Genomic DNA, 14,132 nt, shown 5'->3' with positions numbered 1-14,132 from the left:
GTAGTGTGTTACTTATGGTAGGCCTTGTTACATTGGTCCCAGCTCTCTGCAGTTCATTCACTAGGTCCCCCCGCGTGGTTCTGGGATTTTTGCTCACCGTTCTTGTGATCATTCTGACCCCATGGGGTGGGATTTTGCGTGGAGCACCAGATCGAGGGAGATTATCAGTGGTCTTGTATGTCTTCCATTTTCTAATTATTGCTCCCACAGTTGATTTCTTCACTCTGGTTGGCTATTGCAGATTCAGTCTTCCCAGCCTGGTGCAGGGCTACAATTTTGTTTCTGGTGTCCTTTGACAGCTCTTTGGTCTTCACCATAGTGGAGTTTGGAGTCAGACTGTTTGAGGGTGTGCACAGGTGTCTTTTTATACTGATAACAAGTTTAAACAGGTGCCATTACTACAGGTAATGAGTGGAGGAAAGAGGAGACTCTTAAAGAAGAAGTTACAGGTCTGTGAGAGCCAGAAATCTTGATTGCTTGTTTCTGACCAAATACTTATTTTCCACCATAATATGCAAATAAAATGAAAAAAAAAACCAGACAATGTGATTTTCTGGATTTTTTTTTCTCAGTTTGTCTCCCATAGTTGAGGTCTACCTATGATGTAAATTACAGACGCCTCTCATCTTTTTAAGTGGTGGAACTTGCACTATTGCTGACTGACTAAATACTTTTTTGCCCCACTGTATATATATTTTTTTTTTTACCAAAAATCCTCTTTTTGCAGCTTGCAGTTACCAACAACTTGCATTTACTAACATATTTCTATGCTGAAGCAGCAACATAGCACTATCATTGACTGCGTGGTGTGTTGTGGGCAAAATTGCCTAATGGATGGGGAAGATAATGGATGGTCAGATTCTCAGTTGCTTGGTGGTAAGAGAAATAAGTACAGACAGAATTAAAAATAGAAGGTTGGTCCAGAATTATTTAAGAAATAAAGTTCTTCCACAAACAGCACCAGTGTATGTATGGGCCGTGTGTGGAATCAATATCATCTGAACTAATACAGTAATGGCAAAAAAGAAAAACGAGGCCATAAGCCTCCGTGATCTCAAAAGGAGGACACTCCAAAAATACATATATGGGCTGCATGTGATAATACAGCTTGGCTATATCTAATTTGTCAGGTTCTGGACAAAACCTTTAAATACACAGTGTTATTGCGCATAAGAGTGTGATTAATCTGAGACTCGGACACAAAATTATGCAGAACATTTCTCTTTAATGGTCATTAACATATTTACTAATATTAATAACATGGCAAAAACAAAAAAACACCTTCATTAAAGGGATTGTCTCATGAACAAAGTACATTTTATTCAATAGATCTTGGAAGAATAATAATTTCCACAATTGGATGTGTTTAAATAAAATGTTCCTGAGCTGAGATAATCTTATAAATGTGTCCCTGCTGTGTACTGTGTAATGACTATGTCTGACCGTACAGGAACATGGTCTGATCATACCACAGCTCCTGGGCAGGGGAGGAAGGAAAAGAGAGTATACAAACCAGTCATTACAGCAGGTGAGCACAGATTCTTTTTGTGAGTCAGCTGCAATCCTGTGCTGTGATGTAACGTTTGTATACTCTTTTTTGATTTCTTCCCTGCCCAGGAGCTGTGGTATGATCAGACCATGATCCTGTATGGTCAGACACAGCCATTACACAGTACACAGCAGGGGCACATTTATAAGATTATCTCAGCACAGGAACCAATTTAATTAACACATCTAATTGTGGAACTTATTTTTATTCCAAGATCTATTGATTAAAATGTACTTTGTTCGTGGAAAAACTCACTTTAATTGGTCATTAACATACTGACTGATGTATTAATGATGTGAAAACAAATAAAAACACAAACAAACTTTATTAAATGGAATTTGTCAGTAGGATAAACCCTCCTAGGCCCTCTGTATGGACATGTAGGTCATAGGAAGCTGAATAAAATGATACCTCGGTATTTGAGATCCGATGTCATATTACAGAGAAATGTAAATGAGATTTTCAGGACCATGGTCAGTAACTGATCTGCACGAGAATCTGCCTCCAGAGCTTATTTTTAATAAAAGTTTGAGTTACCAGTGAGAGACATGAAAGTAACTGAACAGCAGAAGTGAATTTTAGCTCATAACAAACACATTAGCAGCTGCAGCTCTCACAGCTCTGCTGTATTGCAACACTGGCTGCCTGCGAGATGGAAGATGGAAGCTGAGGACATCTGCAGATGTGTTTAATGCTGTTCTGTGTCAGTTGATATCTCCCACAGTTTTGCAGTGAAATCAGCCATGTATCACACTAGTAATGCCCTCATTTCACTTAAAATTGTCTCTGGATGCAGATTGTCAGGGAGATCAGTGTCCAACCCACAGTTGTTAACATCTCATTTACATATTAAGAAAATGTGAGTTTCTCTGGAATAAGACACTGGATCGCAGATTCATCTTCCTATGCCCTGCATGCCCATAAAGGAGGCTAGATCCTACTGACAGATTCCCTTTAAAGGGTTTGTCTACTACTTGGACACCCCCCTTGCCTCTCCTGAGTAGAATAAAAAAACAAACAAAAAAACACACACAAAACTAATACTCTTCCTTTCAGTGTTGTCAGCAGCCAAATCTCTTGATGCTTGCATGACTATGTCACATGAGCGCTGCAGACCATCACCAGTCGCTAATGTGTTGCAGCGCTTATTTCTGCTTCAGATGTCCTAGGAAAGTGTGAACGCTGCTGCCCATTAGTGGCCGGGACACCTGGTGCTGGTATTGACGAAATGGCACAAGGCACCAATGAGGGGGAAGGGTATAAGGTTTTGTTTTTACTCGTGGAACTACACAGCGCCATTAATTCCACAGCGCTTGTCAGATACACACTTCCTAATATTAGAGAAGTGATGAAAAGAAAAAAACACAACCACCACCTTCATTTGGGCGGGTAGCTGAAAGCAAATCTCTATTGCCATCAATAAGTACACAGAACAGATGATGCCATTATTCATAGCTAAACAAGGAACATTCTTGTCAGAGGAGATGACAACTTGTTATCTGCAGGAAAGACAAAGAAACAGAATAAATGATCATGAAAGCATAGAAAACCCCAAACATTCAGCTAGATCTAACCCCACAGAAGGGTTTATATATTCAAAGAGGAACCTCTGATTTAATGTATCAGTATATTTCATAAACGGCACACATGAAAATAAGTAACTTGTAATATATCTAATCATAGAAATCCACTTCTTAATCACTCTTAATTCACGTGAAAAAAATATCTATATTGAATGAAGACAGAGGTAGACATTACTGAGATAGGAGATGACAGCTGGCGCTTTTAATTTTCTTTGGAGGAGCTAGAGACGGACACTGACATTCTGCTGCAAGTTCTGAAACGACAGTTATAGTTCGCCATAGAACTGTATGTGCACCAACTGTCATCACCCGTCTCAGTAATGGGAAAGTCTCTAATCACCAAAGACACATTTTACCTGTGAATTGAGAATTGTGAGAATGAATGATCAGTCCAGGAGGAGAAAAGAGCAGATTTCACCAATAAGATATTTAACAAAGTTGCTTATTTTTTTTGCGCTATTGATTTATGAAATAAAAATTTAAAAGAAAGTAGTTTAAAGGGTGAATAGGTATCACATAGTTCGAGCTTATGCAATAACTTTATGACAAAGGCAGGGGTCCAAATTCTTGGATCCCCACTGAACTGGTATAGCAATGCGCCCCGGGCATGTAGCTGAATGGTTATCTGAACCTGTATAGTATTTGAATACGATTAACACTTATTTTTAAACTTGTATTTCTGAATGAATTAAACCAGGGCGACAAGAAGAAACTACAAATTCCCAGCACAGCTTGAGAGCAGTCGGAGAGCTCCAGGTCATGCTTGGAATAGTAGTTTCACAACAATTGAAGCAAGGGCAGGTTGCTGACCCATGTACTTTATAATTGTGTACATATCCATTGTCATGGCTCCAAAGACCCACCTTTCTAAGCAGGTGTGTACAGTACTCCTGAGCTAAACATGTCCACTCATATAACTTTCTACGCTTTTATATATTACAGGCACTGCATGGTGTAGCTGATCGACAGGGTCCGGGTCCCGAGACCTCAACAATCACTCAAAACACTTCTCTGAAGTCTGCATCTCATACAGGAGCCACGGCACACCGGGCAGTGCACCGGTCCATAAGCAAATCTATGGGTCCGTACATTCGCTATCACAGCGCTGTGTACGGATCCATATACTTACTACTAATGTGTGTCCAGATCATACAGAAGCTACAGACTTCACAGCGGTATTTTGAGCGATTGGTTGTGATGTGAGGATCCGGATTCCACTGATCAAACAGCCCTTGTAATATAGAAAACTTTTAGGCAGTGTTCTCATGATGAGTATTTCATGCTGCGTATTTTCGATGTGTCAGAAACGCAGTGTGTTACAGTTCTATCAAACTGGATAGGATTTATAGAAAACTTATGCGCACTGTGTTTTAGTTTCTACTCAGCGTAAAATGACCTGCATGTATCAACTGTAAATTTCTCTTGAGGGTACAGTGAGTTTTATGTGCACATTTTTCTCATAGACTTGCATTAGATGTGCAAAAACCTGCAATTAAAAGCCGGATTACTTACCGGTAATGCTCTTTTAATGAGTCCACGACAGCACCCACTTGGAGAGAGGGATCCGCCCATAGGAACAGGAAACCTACAGAGATAAAAGAGGGCGGTCCGCCTCTCCTCCTCAGTTGGATTTCAGAGTACCCGGAGGACCGCCAATTATTAGGCCATTATATTATTCTATATGCTCATTGTATTTCTATACCTAAGATGGTGTGTATATATATATATATATATATATATATATATATATATATATATATTTTGTTAACTTCTAGGGAGGGTTAGTGAACGGGTGCTGTCGTGGACTCATTAAAAGAGCATTACCGGTAAGTAATCCGGCTTTTTACTCTTCGCCACGACAGCACCCACTTGGAGAGACTTTCAGAGACCTTCACCTGGGAGGGACCACCGTGCTGAGGACCGCTCTACCAAAGTTTAGGCATGATAACTCCAGTCTATAGTGGTTATAAAAGGTAGAGGGTGTTGACCAAGTAGCAGCCTTACATATAGACTCGATTGCGACATCTCCCCTCTCTGCCCAAGAAGAAGCCATTGCTCTGGTGGAGTGTGCCTTGATACCTTCCGGGGGATCTTCATTGCTTGCGGAGTATGCCAGGCTGATCGCATCTCTGATCCATTGTGACAGGGTACCCCTTGTGACCTCATATCCCTTCTTTTGGCCCTGGAAGGAAATAAATAGAGCCCTACTCTTCCTCCAGCTGCTAGATCTCTCGATGTATTGTAATACTGCTCTTCTAACATCTAGCGTATGAAATTTCTCTTCCTCTGGAGTAGAACGGTTACTAACAAATGGGTGGAGGTGGATTTCTTGTGATCTATGGAACTTCATTGCTACCTTTGGTAAGTATGAGGGGTCTGGTTTTAAAATTAGCTGATCCTGGAATGTTAATAGGAAAGGGGGTTCTATCGATAGTGCTTGTATGTCGCTAACCCTTCTGGCTGAGGTTAGTGCAACTAGCAGTACCGTTTTGAGAGATAGGTGTTTAAGGGGTATTGAGTCTAATGGTTCAAACGGAGCACGTGTAAGGGCCTCCAGCACCAAATTCAAGTCCCAAGGAGGGACCCTAGGTATGTGTACCGGTTTGCTCCGCTCACAGGCCGAGATAAATCTGGTAATCCATCTATTCCCTGCCACATTATAACTATAGAGGGCCCCTAGAGCCGAAACCTGGACTTTTAGAGTGTTAACAGATAGTCCTAAATTTTTTCCCTTTTGTAGAAATTCTAGGATTGCGGTTATTGGAATTTCTGTGGAATCAGGGGCTGTGTGAAACTCTAGGAATTTTCTCCACACCCTGGTGTAAATTTTTGTTGTAGACAATTTCCGACTTTGTAGGAGAGTGTTGACTAGCCCTTCCGAAAAACCTCTTGCCCTCAACATTTCCCTTTCAAGTTCCAAGCCGTCAAGTGGAGATTGTCCACATGAGGATGGAAGAAAGGCCCCTGCGAGAGTAGCCTGGGGGTTGAAGGAAGCACCCAAGGGTCGGTCACTGACATTGCCCGCAGGCATGAAAACCACGGTCTCCTGGGCCAGAATGGTGCTATTAAGATTATTCGTGCTTTCTCTGCTCTGATCTTCCTGATCACCTGCGGCAGTAGTATGATTGGGGGGAAGGCATATGCCAGTTTGAACCGCCATGGGGCCTGGAGGGCATCCAGGATTTCTGGGCTGTCTGTTACATTCAGAGAGGCGAATCTTCGCACTTGTTTGTTTTTCCTGGTGGCGAAGAGATCTATCTGGGGAAGGCCCCATAGTGACACGATGTTTGTGAATATTTGCCGGCTCAGGCACCACTCTCCTTGCCGCAGTGTGTGGCGACTTAGAAAATCCGCTTCTGCATTGTCTTCTCCTCTTATGTGGAGGGCTGAGAGAGATGAAAAATGTTTTTCGGCTAAGGACAAGATCTTCCTTGCGGAAGACATTAATGCGACTGATCGAGTCCCGCCTTGCCTGTTCAGATATGCGACCACTGTGGTGTTGTCTGACAGGATTCTTACGTTCTCTCCTTGTAACTGTGGGAGAAAATGATATAATGCATGACCCACTGCTTTTAATTCTTTCAAGTTTGATGAATCGTGCTCTTCCCTTATATCCCATAAGCCTTGGGTGAAGGTGCTTCCCATGTGGGCTCCCCATCCTGTGGGGCTGGCGTCAGTAGTAATTATACGGGAGGGTGTTACTACCCATGGTACTCCTCCCGATAAGTTATTATCGTCTAGCCACCATGTTAGGGTGGTTAGGACTATCTGAGCTAAAGTGATTTTTTTACTTAAATTCCTCTGGTCCTGAATCTCCTCCAAGAGGATTTGATGCTGTAATTCTCTTGTATGGAATTGGGCCCACCGAACCGCCGGGATGCAGGAAGTAAGGGACCCCAGGAGGGACATTGCATCCCTTAACGACATGTGTGGTTCGTTTATCGCTAATCTGACCTTCTTTTTAATTGTTGTAATCTTTACCTGTGGTAGCAGACATCTTTGGCTTATGGAGTCTAGCTGAAGACCCAGGTAGGACTGAACTGATTGTGGTTCGATTCTGGATTTCTTGAAATTTATTACCCAACCAAGAGCCTGTAGGGATAAGATTGCATCAGCCACTCGTTCATTACATTGTTTAGTTGAGTTACCTATTATCAAAAAATCATCCAAATAGGGTACTATCAGCGTGTCCTTTTGGCGTAAGAAAGCCATCACTTCCAGCATCACCTTTGTAAAGACTCTTGGAGCGATGGAAAGGCCGAATGGCATGGCTGTGAACTGAAGGTGTTTTATGGTGCCCTCGAGGAAGACCGCCACTCTGAGGTATTTCTGAAATCTGTAATGGATGGGAAGATGATAATAGGCATCTTTCAGATCCAGGCCTGCCATCATACAATTGGGAAAAAGGAGCTTAATTGCGGATCTAATAGACTCCATCTTAAATTTATGATTTGTTATAAAAGTATTTAGTTTCTTCAGGTTAATTATCGTCCTGACGGAGCCATCGGGTTTAGGTATCAGAAAGAGAGGGGAGTAAAATCCTCTCCCTTCCTGTCCTTTTGGCACCTAGACCAAGACTTTTTTGTCCAGAAGACTGAAAATTTCAGTCTCTAAGGCCAGCTGTTGGACTGGGGAGTTAAGGGATGTTACAATGACTGAGTTACGGGGCACATGATGGAACTTTAATTTTAGTCCTTCTCTAATAATGCCCAGGACCCAAGGGCTGGTCGTGATTTTCTCCCATTCCTGAAGGAAAATTTTTAGTCTCCCTCCTACTGGAGGGACTGGTTCTTTAGGTCCGATCTCTGCGGAAGGAGGATCCCCTAAACATAGCACCTTTTCCTTTTCCTTCTTTCGTGGCCCAGAGGTTCTGATTTTCTGTTGTTCTTCCCCTACCAAATGGTCGTCTTCTGAACGCTCTCCTATAAAATGGGAGAGAGGGGTTAGGGAACCCTTTTTTCCTTTCTTTTGCTTTAGCAAGGATTTCGTCCAACGCTTTTCCAAACAAAAACTCACCCTCACAAGGTATGGCACAGAGCTTTGCCTTGGATTGGGTGTCACTTCTCCAGCTTTTAAGCCATAGGCTTCGTCTGGCGTTATTAAGCAAGCCTGCTGTTCTGGCTGCAATGCGTAGTGAATCGGCTGATGCGTCTGCTATGTATGTTGCTGCGCCACGAATCAGTGGTATGGCTGCTCGTAGCTTGTCTCTGGAGACTTTTTGTTCCACTTGTTGGTCTAGCTGATCAATCCAGACCAGCATAGAGCGAGCTGTGCACGTACTGGCTATTGCCGGCTTAAACGTGCCCGTGGCTGCCTCCCATGCTCTCTTTAGTGAGGCCTCCGCTTTCCGGTCTAGTGGGTCTTTTAGAATCCCTGCGTCTTCTACTGGTAAGGCCGACTGCCTTGAGGCTGAGGCAACTGCCGCGTCGACCTTCGGGACCTTAGACCACGTTAACAATTCCTCGTCGCTAAAGGGATACCTTCTTTTTGAAGCCGAGGGAAGATAACCTCTCTGATCCTGCTTCTCCCATTCCTTTTTGACTAAGGCCTTTATTGCCGGTATAACGGGAAAAACCCTCTTCCTCGTATCTGTCAATCCCGCAAACATAATCTCTTGGGTCGTTTGCGGCTCCTTAGTGTCTGTGCAACCCATGGTGTTTCTTACAGATTTCACCAAGTTGTCCATGTTCTCTAACGGAAAACATGAACGACCCTCCATATCAGAGGAAGAGGATGATGTAGACGTATTGGAGCTGTCAGAGACTACTGCTTCGTCTTCATTTGTATCTAAGCTAACTGCCGTTGGTTTGTTAGCCTTAGATTTCTTAGATATGCCGCTAGACTGGGTTAGGGCCTGTAGTTCCTCCCTTATTATAGCCCTAATATCTGTGGCTGATGTTGAAGTCTGTTTTGTATTTTCAGAAATGCATTTTTTGCACAGCCTCTTTGTATAAGAGTCCGGTAAAGGACGTGTACAGAGGGCACATTCCTTGTTTTTTGATTTTTCCTTCCTTTTAGCCTATGGTGGACATAGCAGAGGAGAGAGAGAGAGAGGGAGAGCGAGAGAGCGAGGTTCTTTAACAGCTTGATAGGCAGAGAGTCGTCCACTCACCCAGAGAAGTTGTAGGTACCGGTTCAGGAGGCTGAGAAGGGGTTCTTTTGGCATGACTTCTGTGGCTCCTATCCGAGGAGCCTCGCTGTTCCGCTGCCGCTGTATCACCTGCCTGGGGATGCGTGTCCTGTCTTGGGGAAGACATGTCTGCACGCTCTATCACTATCCCCCTCGGTTTTTTATGCCACCCTTCAGTACCTGGTACCTCCCCCTCCCAGGTGCGCCTGCTTCCGGTGCATTCATTTAGCCTGCGCCCGGCCTGGAAACACCGTCCGGCGCCGCTATATTAAATCACGTTCCCTTTTTTTTTTTCCCCGGAGGGGGCGGGGAGTGCTCCTCTGCTGGTATCGCGCGGCTGTGAAAGACCGCGCATGCGCTGTACGCTGAGGAACCTCCGGTAACCCGGGAGTTCCTCCTTACCTCATCCCAGCACTGTACCTGCGTCCTCGCTGTACCTGTGTTTCAGAACGCCAGAGATAGCCTCTCTATCTCAGCTTCGCACTCCCACACGGACTGGGATGGTTGCCTCCAAGATCCCGGTGACGTGTATGTATCCATATAAGAAAACCCCCGGTCGGCTCCACCGGGTACCGGTGTTTCTTTTGCGCTGCCACCGTCTCAGACGAGGGGGGAGCCGGATTCCAGCACTCCCCCGACGCTGCTTCTGGACCGGAACCCCTGCCGTTCGCACGGACACTGCACAGGCGGTTCCTTGGCCCAGGTACAGTGGGGAAAAAAAGTATTTAGTCAGTCAGCAATAGTGCAAGTTCCACCACTTAAAAAGATGAGAGGCGTCTGTAATTTACATCATAGGTAGACCTCAACTATGGGAGACAAACTGAGAAAAAAAAAATCCAGAAAATCACATTGTCTGTTTTTTTTTTCATTTTATTTGCATATTATGGTGGAAAATAAGTATTTGGTCAGAAACAAAATTTCATCTCAATACTTTGTGATATATCCTTTGTTGGCAATGACAGAGGTCAAACGTTTTCTGTAAGTCTTCACAAGGTTGCCACACACTGTTGTTGGTATGTTGGCCCATTCCTCCATGCAGATCTCCTCTAGAGCAATGATGTTTTTGGCTTTTTGCTTGGCAACACGGACTTTCAACTCCCTCCAAAGGTTTTCTATAGGGTTGAGATCTGGAGACTGGCTAGGCCACTCCAGGACCTTGAAATGCTTCTTACGAAGCCACTCCTTCGTTGCCCTGGCGGTGTGCTTTGGATCATTGTCATGTTGAAAGACCCAGCCACGTTTCATCTTCAATGCCCTTGCTGATGGAAGGAGGTTTGCACTCAAAATCTCACGATACATGGCCCCATTCATTCTTTCATGTACCCGGATCAGTCGTCCTGGCCCCTTTGCAGAGAAACAGCCCCAAAGCATGATGTTTCCACCACCATGCTTTACAGTAGGTATGGTGTTTGATGGATGCAACTCAGTATTCTTTTTCCTCCAAACACGACAAGTTGTGTTTCTACCAAACAGTTCCAGTTTGGTTTCATCAGACCATAGGACATTCTTCCAAAACTCCTCTGGATCATCCAAATGCTCTCTAGCAAACTTCAGACGGGCCCGGACATGTACAGGCTTAAGCAGTGGGACACGTCTGGCACTGCAGGATCTGAGTCCATGGTGGCGTAGTGTGTTACTTATGGTAGGCCTTGTTACATTGGTCCCAGCTCTCTGCAGTTCATTCACTAGGTCCCCCCGCGTGGTTCTGGGATTTTTGCTCACCGTTCTTGTGATCATTCTGACCCCACGGGGTGGGATTTTGCGTGGAGCACCAGATCGAGGGAGATTATCAGTGGTCTTGTATGTCTTCCATTTTCTAATTATTGCTCCCACAGTTGATTTCTTCACTCCAAGCTGGTTGGCTATTGCAGATTCAGTCTTCCCAGCCTGGTGCAGGGCTACAATTTTGTTTCTGGTGTCCTTTGACAGCTCTTTGGTCTTCACCATAGTGGAGTTTGGAGTCAGACTGTTTGAGGGTGTGCACAGGTGTCTTTTTATACTGATAACAAGTTAAAACAGGTGCCATTACTACAGGTAATGAGTGGAGGAAAGAGGAGACTCTTAAAGAAGAAGTTACAGGTCTGTGAGAGCCAGAAATCTTGATTGCTTGTTTCTGACCAAATACTTATTTTCCACCATAATATGCAAATAAAATGAAAAAAAAAAAACAGACAATGTGATTTTCTGGATTTTTTTTTCTCAGTTTGTCTCCCATAGTTGAGGTCTACCTATGATGTAAATTACAGACGCCTCTCATCTTTTTAAGTGGTGGAACTTGCACTATTGCTGACTGACTAAATACTTTTTTTCCCCACTGTATGTCTTCTGTAGAGATCCTGTGGTTCCGATAGGAACAGGAAACCAACTGAGGAGGAGAGGCGGACCGCCCTCTTTTATCTCTGTAGGTTTCCTGTTCCTATGGGCGGATCCCTCTCTCCAAGTGGGTGCTGTCGTGGCGAAGAGTAAAAAAATGCACATGTTTTTCCAAGGCGTATACTCATCAAAAAGACATGTGACTATCAATAAAGTTTTGTTAAGGCCAAACAACAGGAAGATTTAAAACATGACATACGAACAAGAAACAAAAAAATGCACCATCAAATATGTGGCTCAGGCTATGGGCCCACGTAGCGTTTTAAAACGCACAGTGAAAACCGGACTCCTTCCCAGAAATCGTGCAGTTTTTTCTGCGCGATTTCACCGCGATTTTCTCAAGCACTTTCCAAGCGATTTGAAGCATCGCTAGGAAAGTGATTGACAGGTTGGTCACACTCGTCAAACATAGTGTTTGACAAGTGTGAGCAACTTTTCACTATTGAGGCCGCCTATGCGGCATCAATAGTAAAAGATAGAATGTTAAAAATGATAAAAAAAAAATTAAAAAAAATCGGGGTATATTTACCTTCCGGCGTCCCGCGCTGCCATCCCGGGCCTCAGCGTTCCCAGTAATGCCTTGCGAGACCAGTGATGACGTTGGTCTTGCGTTACTATAGCGATCTCACGAGACCGCTAGTCACACGAGACTACGTCATCACAGGACCTTGCCGCAAGGCATTACTGGGAGCGCTGTGGCCCGGGATGGCAGCGCGGGACGTCGGAAGGTAAATATACCCCGATTTTTTATTTTTTATTCTTTTTTTACAGAGGTATGGTACCCAGGGCCTGGAGGACAGTCTCCTCTCCTCCACACCGTGGGTACCAACCGCACATGAGACGCTTCCCGCATGGTGGGCATAGCCACATGCGGGAAGTCAGCGATTCTCATGCATTCCTATGGGTGCGGAATCGCGGCAATTCTTTGCGATTCCGCACAAAAGAATGATCATGCTGCGATTTTTTCCGCGATGCGATTCGGCCGCGGAAAAAAGCGCAGCATTAGCACAGCATGTGCAGAATGCCATAGGAATGCATGGGGGGCATTCTGTACACGATTTTTAAACGTTTTCGCGCCGAAAATCGCGACAAAAACGCTTAAAAATCGCATCGTGGGCACACAGCCTCAAAGTGTGTATGTATGTACAGTGGGGAAAAAAAGTATTTAGTCAGTCAGCAATAGTGCAAGTTCCACCACTTAAAAAGATGAGAGGCGTCTGTAATTTACATCATAGGTAGACCTCAACTATGGGAGACAAACTGAGAAAAAAAAATCCAGAAAATCACATTGTCTGGTTTTTTTTTCATTTTATTTGCATATTATGGTGGAAAATAAGTATTTGGTCAGAAACAAAATTTCATCTCAATACTTTGTGATATATCCTTTGTTGGCAATGACAGAGGTCAAACGTTTTCTGTAAGTCTTCACAAGGTTGCCACACACTGTTGTTGGTATGTTGGCCCATTCCTCCATGCAGATCTCCTCTAGAGCAGTGATGTTTTTGGCTTTTCGCTTGGCAACACGGACTTTCAACTCCCTCCAAAGGTTTTCTATAGGGTTGAGATCTGGAGACTGGCTAGGCCACTCCAGGACCTTGAAATGCTTCTTACGAAGCCACTCCTTCGTTTCCCTGGCGGTGTGCTTTGGATCATTGTCATGTTGAAAGACCCAGCCACGTTTCATCTTCAATGCCCTTGCTGATGGAAGGAGGTTTGCACTCAAAATCTCACGATACATGGCCCCATTTCATTCTTTCATGTACCCGGATCAGTCGTCCTGGCCCCTTTGCAGAGAAACAGCCCCAAAGCATGATGTTTCCACCACCATGCTTTACAGTAGGTATGGTGTTTGATGGATGCAACTCAGTATTCTTTTTCCTCCAAACACGACAAGTTGTGTTTCTACCAAACAGTTCCAGTTTGGTTTCATCAGACCATAGGACATTCTCCCAAAACTCCTCTGGATCATCCAAATGCTCTCTAGCAAACTTCAGACGGGCCCAGACATGTACAGGCTTAAGCAGTGGGACACGTCTGGCACTGCAGGATCTGAGTCCATGGTGGCGTAGTGTGTTACTTATGGTGGCCTTGTTACATTGGTCCCAGCTCTCTGCAGTTCATTCACTAGGTCCCCCCGCGTGGTTCTGGGATTTTTGCTCACCGTTCTTGTGATCATTCTGACCCCACGGGGTGGGATTTTGCGTGGAGCACCAGATCGAGGGAGATTATCTGTGGTCTTGTATGTCTTCCATTTTCTAATTATTGCTCCCACAGTTGATTTCTTCACTACAAGCTGGTTGGCTATTGCAGATTCAGTCTTCCCAGCCTGGTGCAGGGCTACAATTTTGTTTCTGGTGTCCTTTGACAGCTCTTTGGTCTTCACCATAGTGGAGTTTGGAGTCAGACTGTTTGAGGGTGTGCACAGGTGTCTTTTTATACTGATAAGTTTAAACAGGTGCCATTACTACAGGTAATGAGTGTAGGAAAGAGGAGACTC

At 44.3% G+C, this 14,132-nt stretch overlaps 1 protein-coding gene across 2 annotated transcripts in view; it reads right to left on the bottom strand.

Annotated features, from left to right (window-relative positions):
• Positions 1–1,759: 1,759 nt before the first annotated feature.
• The window catches only part of RNF17 (ring finger protein 17), a 585,601-nt gene continuing 573,228 nt past the window's right edge, over positions 1,760–14,132 (bottom strand). For both annotated transcript variants that reach the window (XM_073583105.1, XM_073583106.1), the window contains one exon: positions 1,760–3,048. In XM_073583105.1, coding sequence (XP_073439206.1) covers positions 3,045–3,048 — 4 coding nt within the window. In that variant the 3' untranslated portion in view covers positions 1,760–3,044. The remainder of the gene's footprint in view (positions 3,049–14,132) is intronic.

This window comes from Dendrobates tinctorius, unplaced genomic scaffold (assembly GCF_039654945.1).
Source record: "Dendrobates tinctorius isolate UK_male_01 unplaced genomic scaffold, ASM3965494v1 ptg000075l, whole genome shotgun sequence".
Taxonomy (NCBI): Eukaryota; Metazoa; Chordata; class Amphibia; order Anura; family Dendrobatidae; genus Dendrobates; species Dendrobates tinctorius.
Note: the sequence above shows the minus strand (reverse complement) of the source record. Positions and strands in the feature narration are given on the sequence as shown.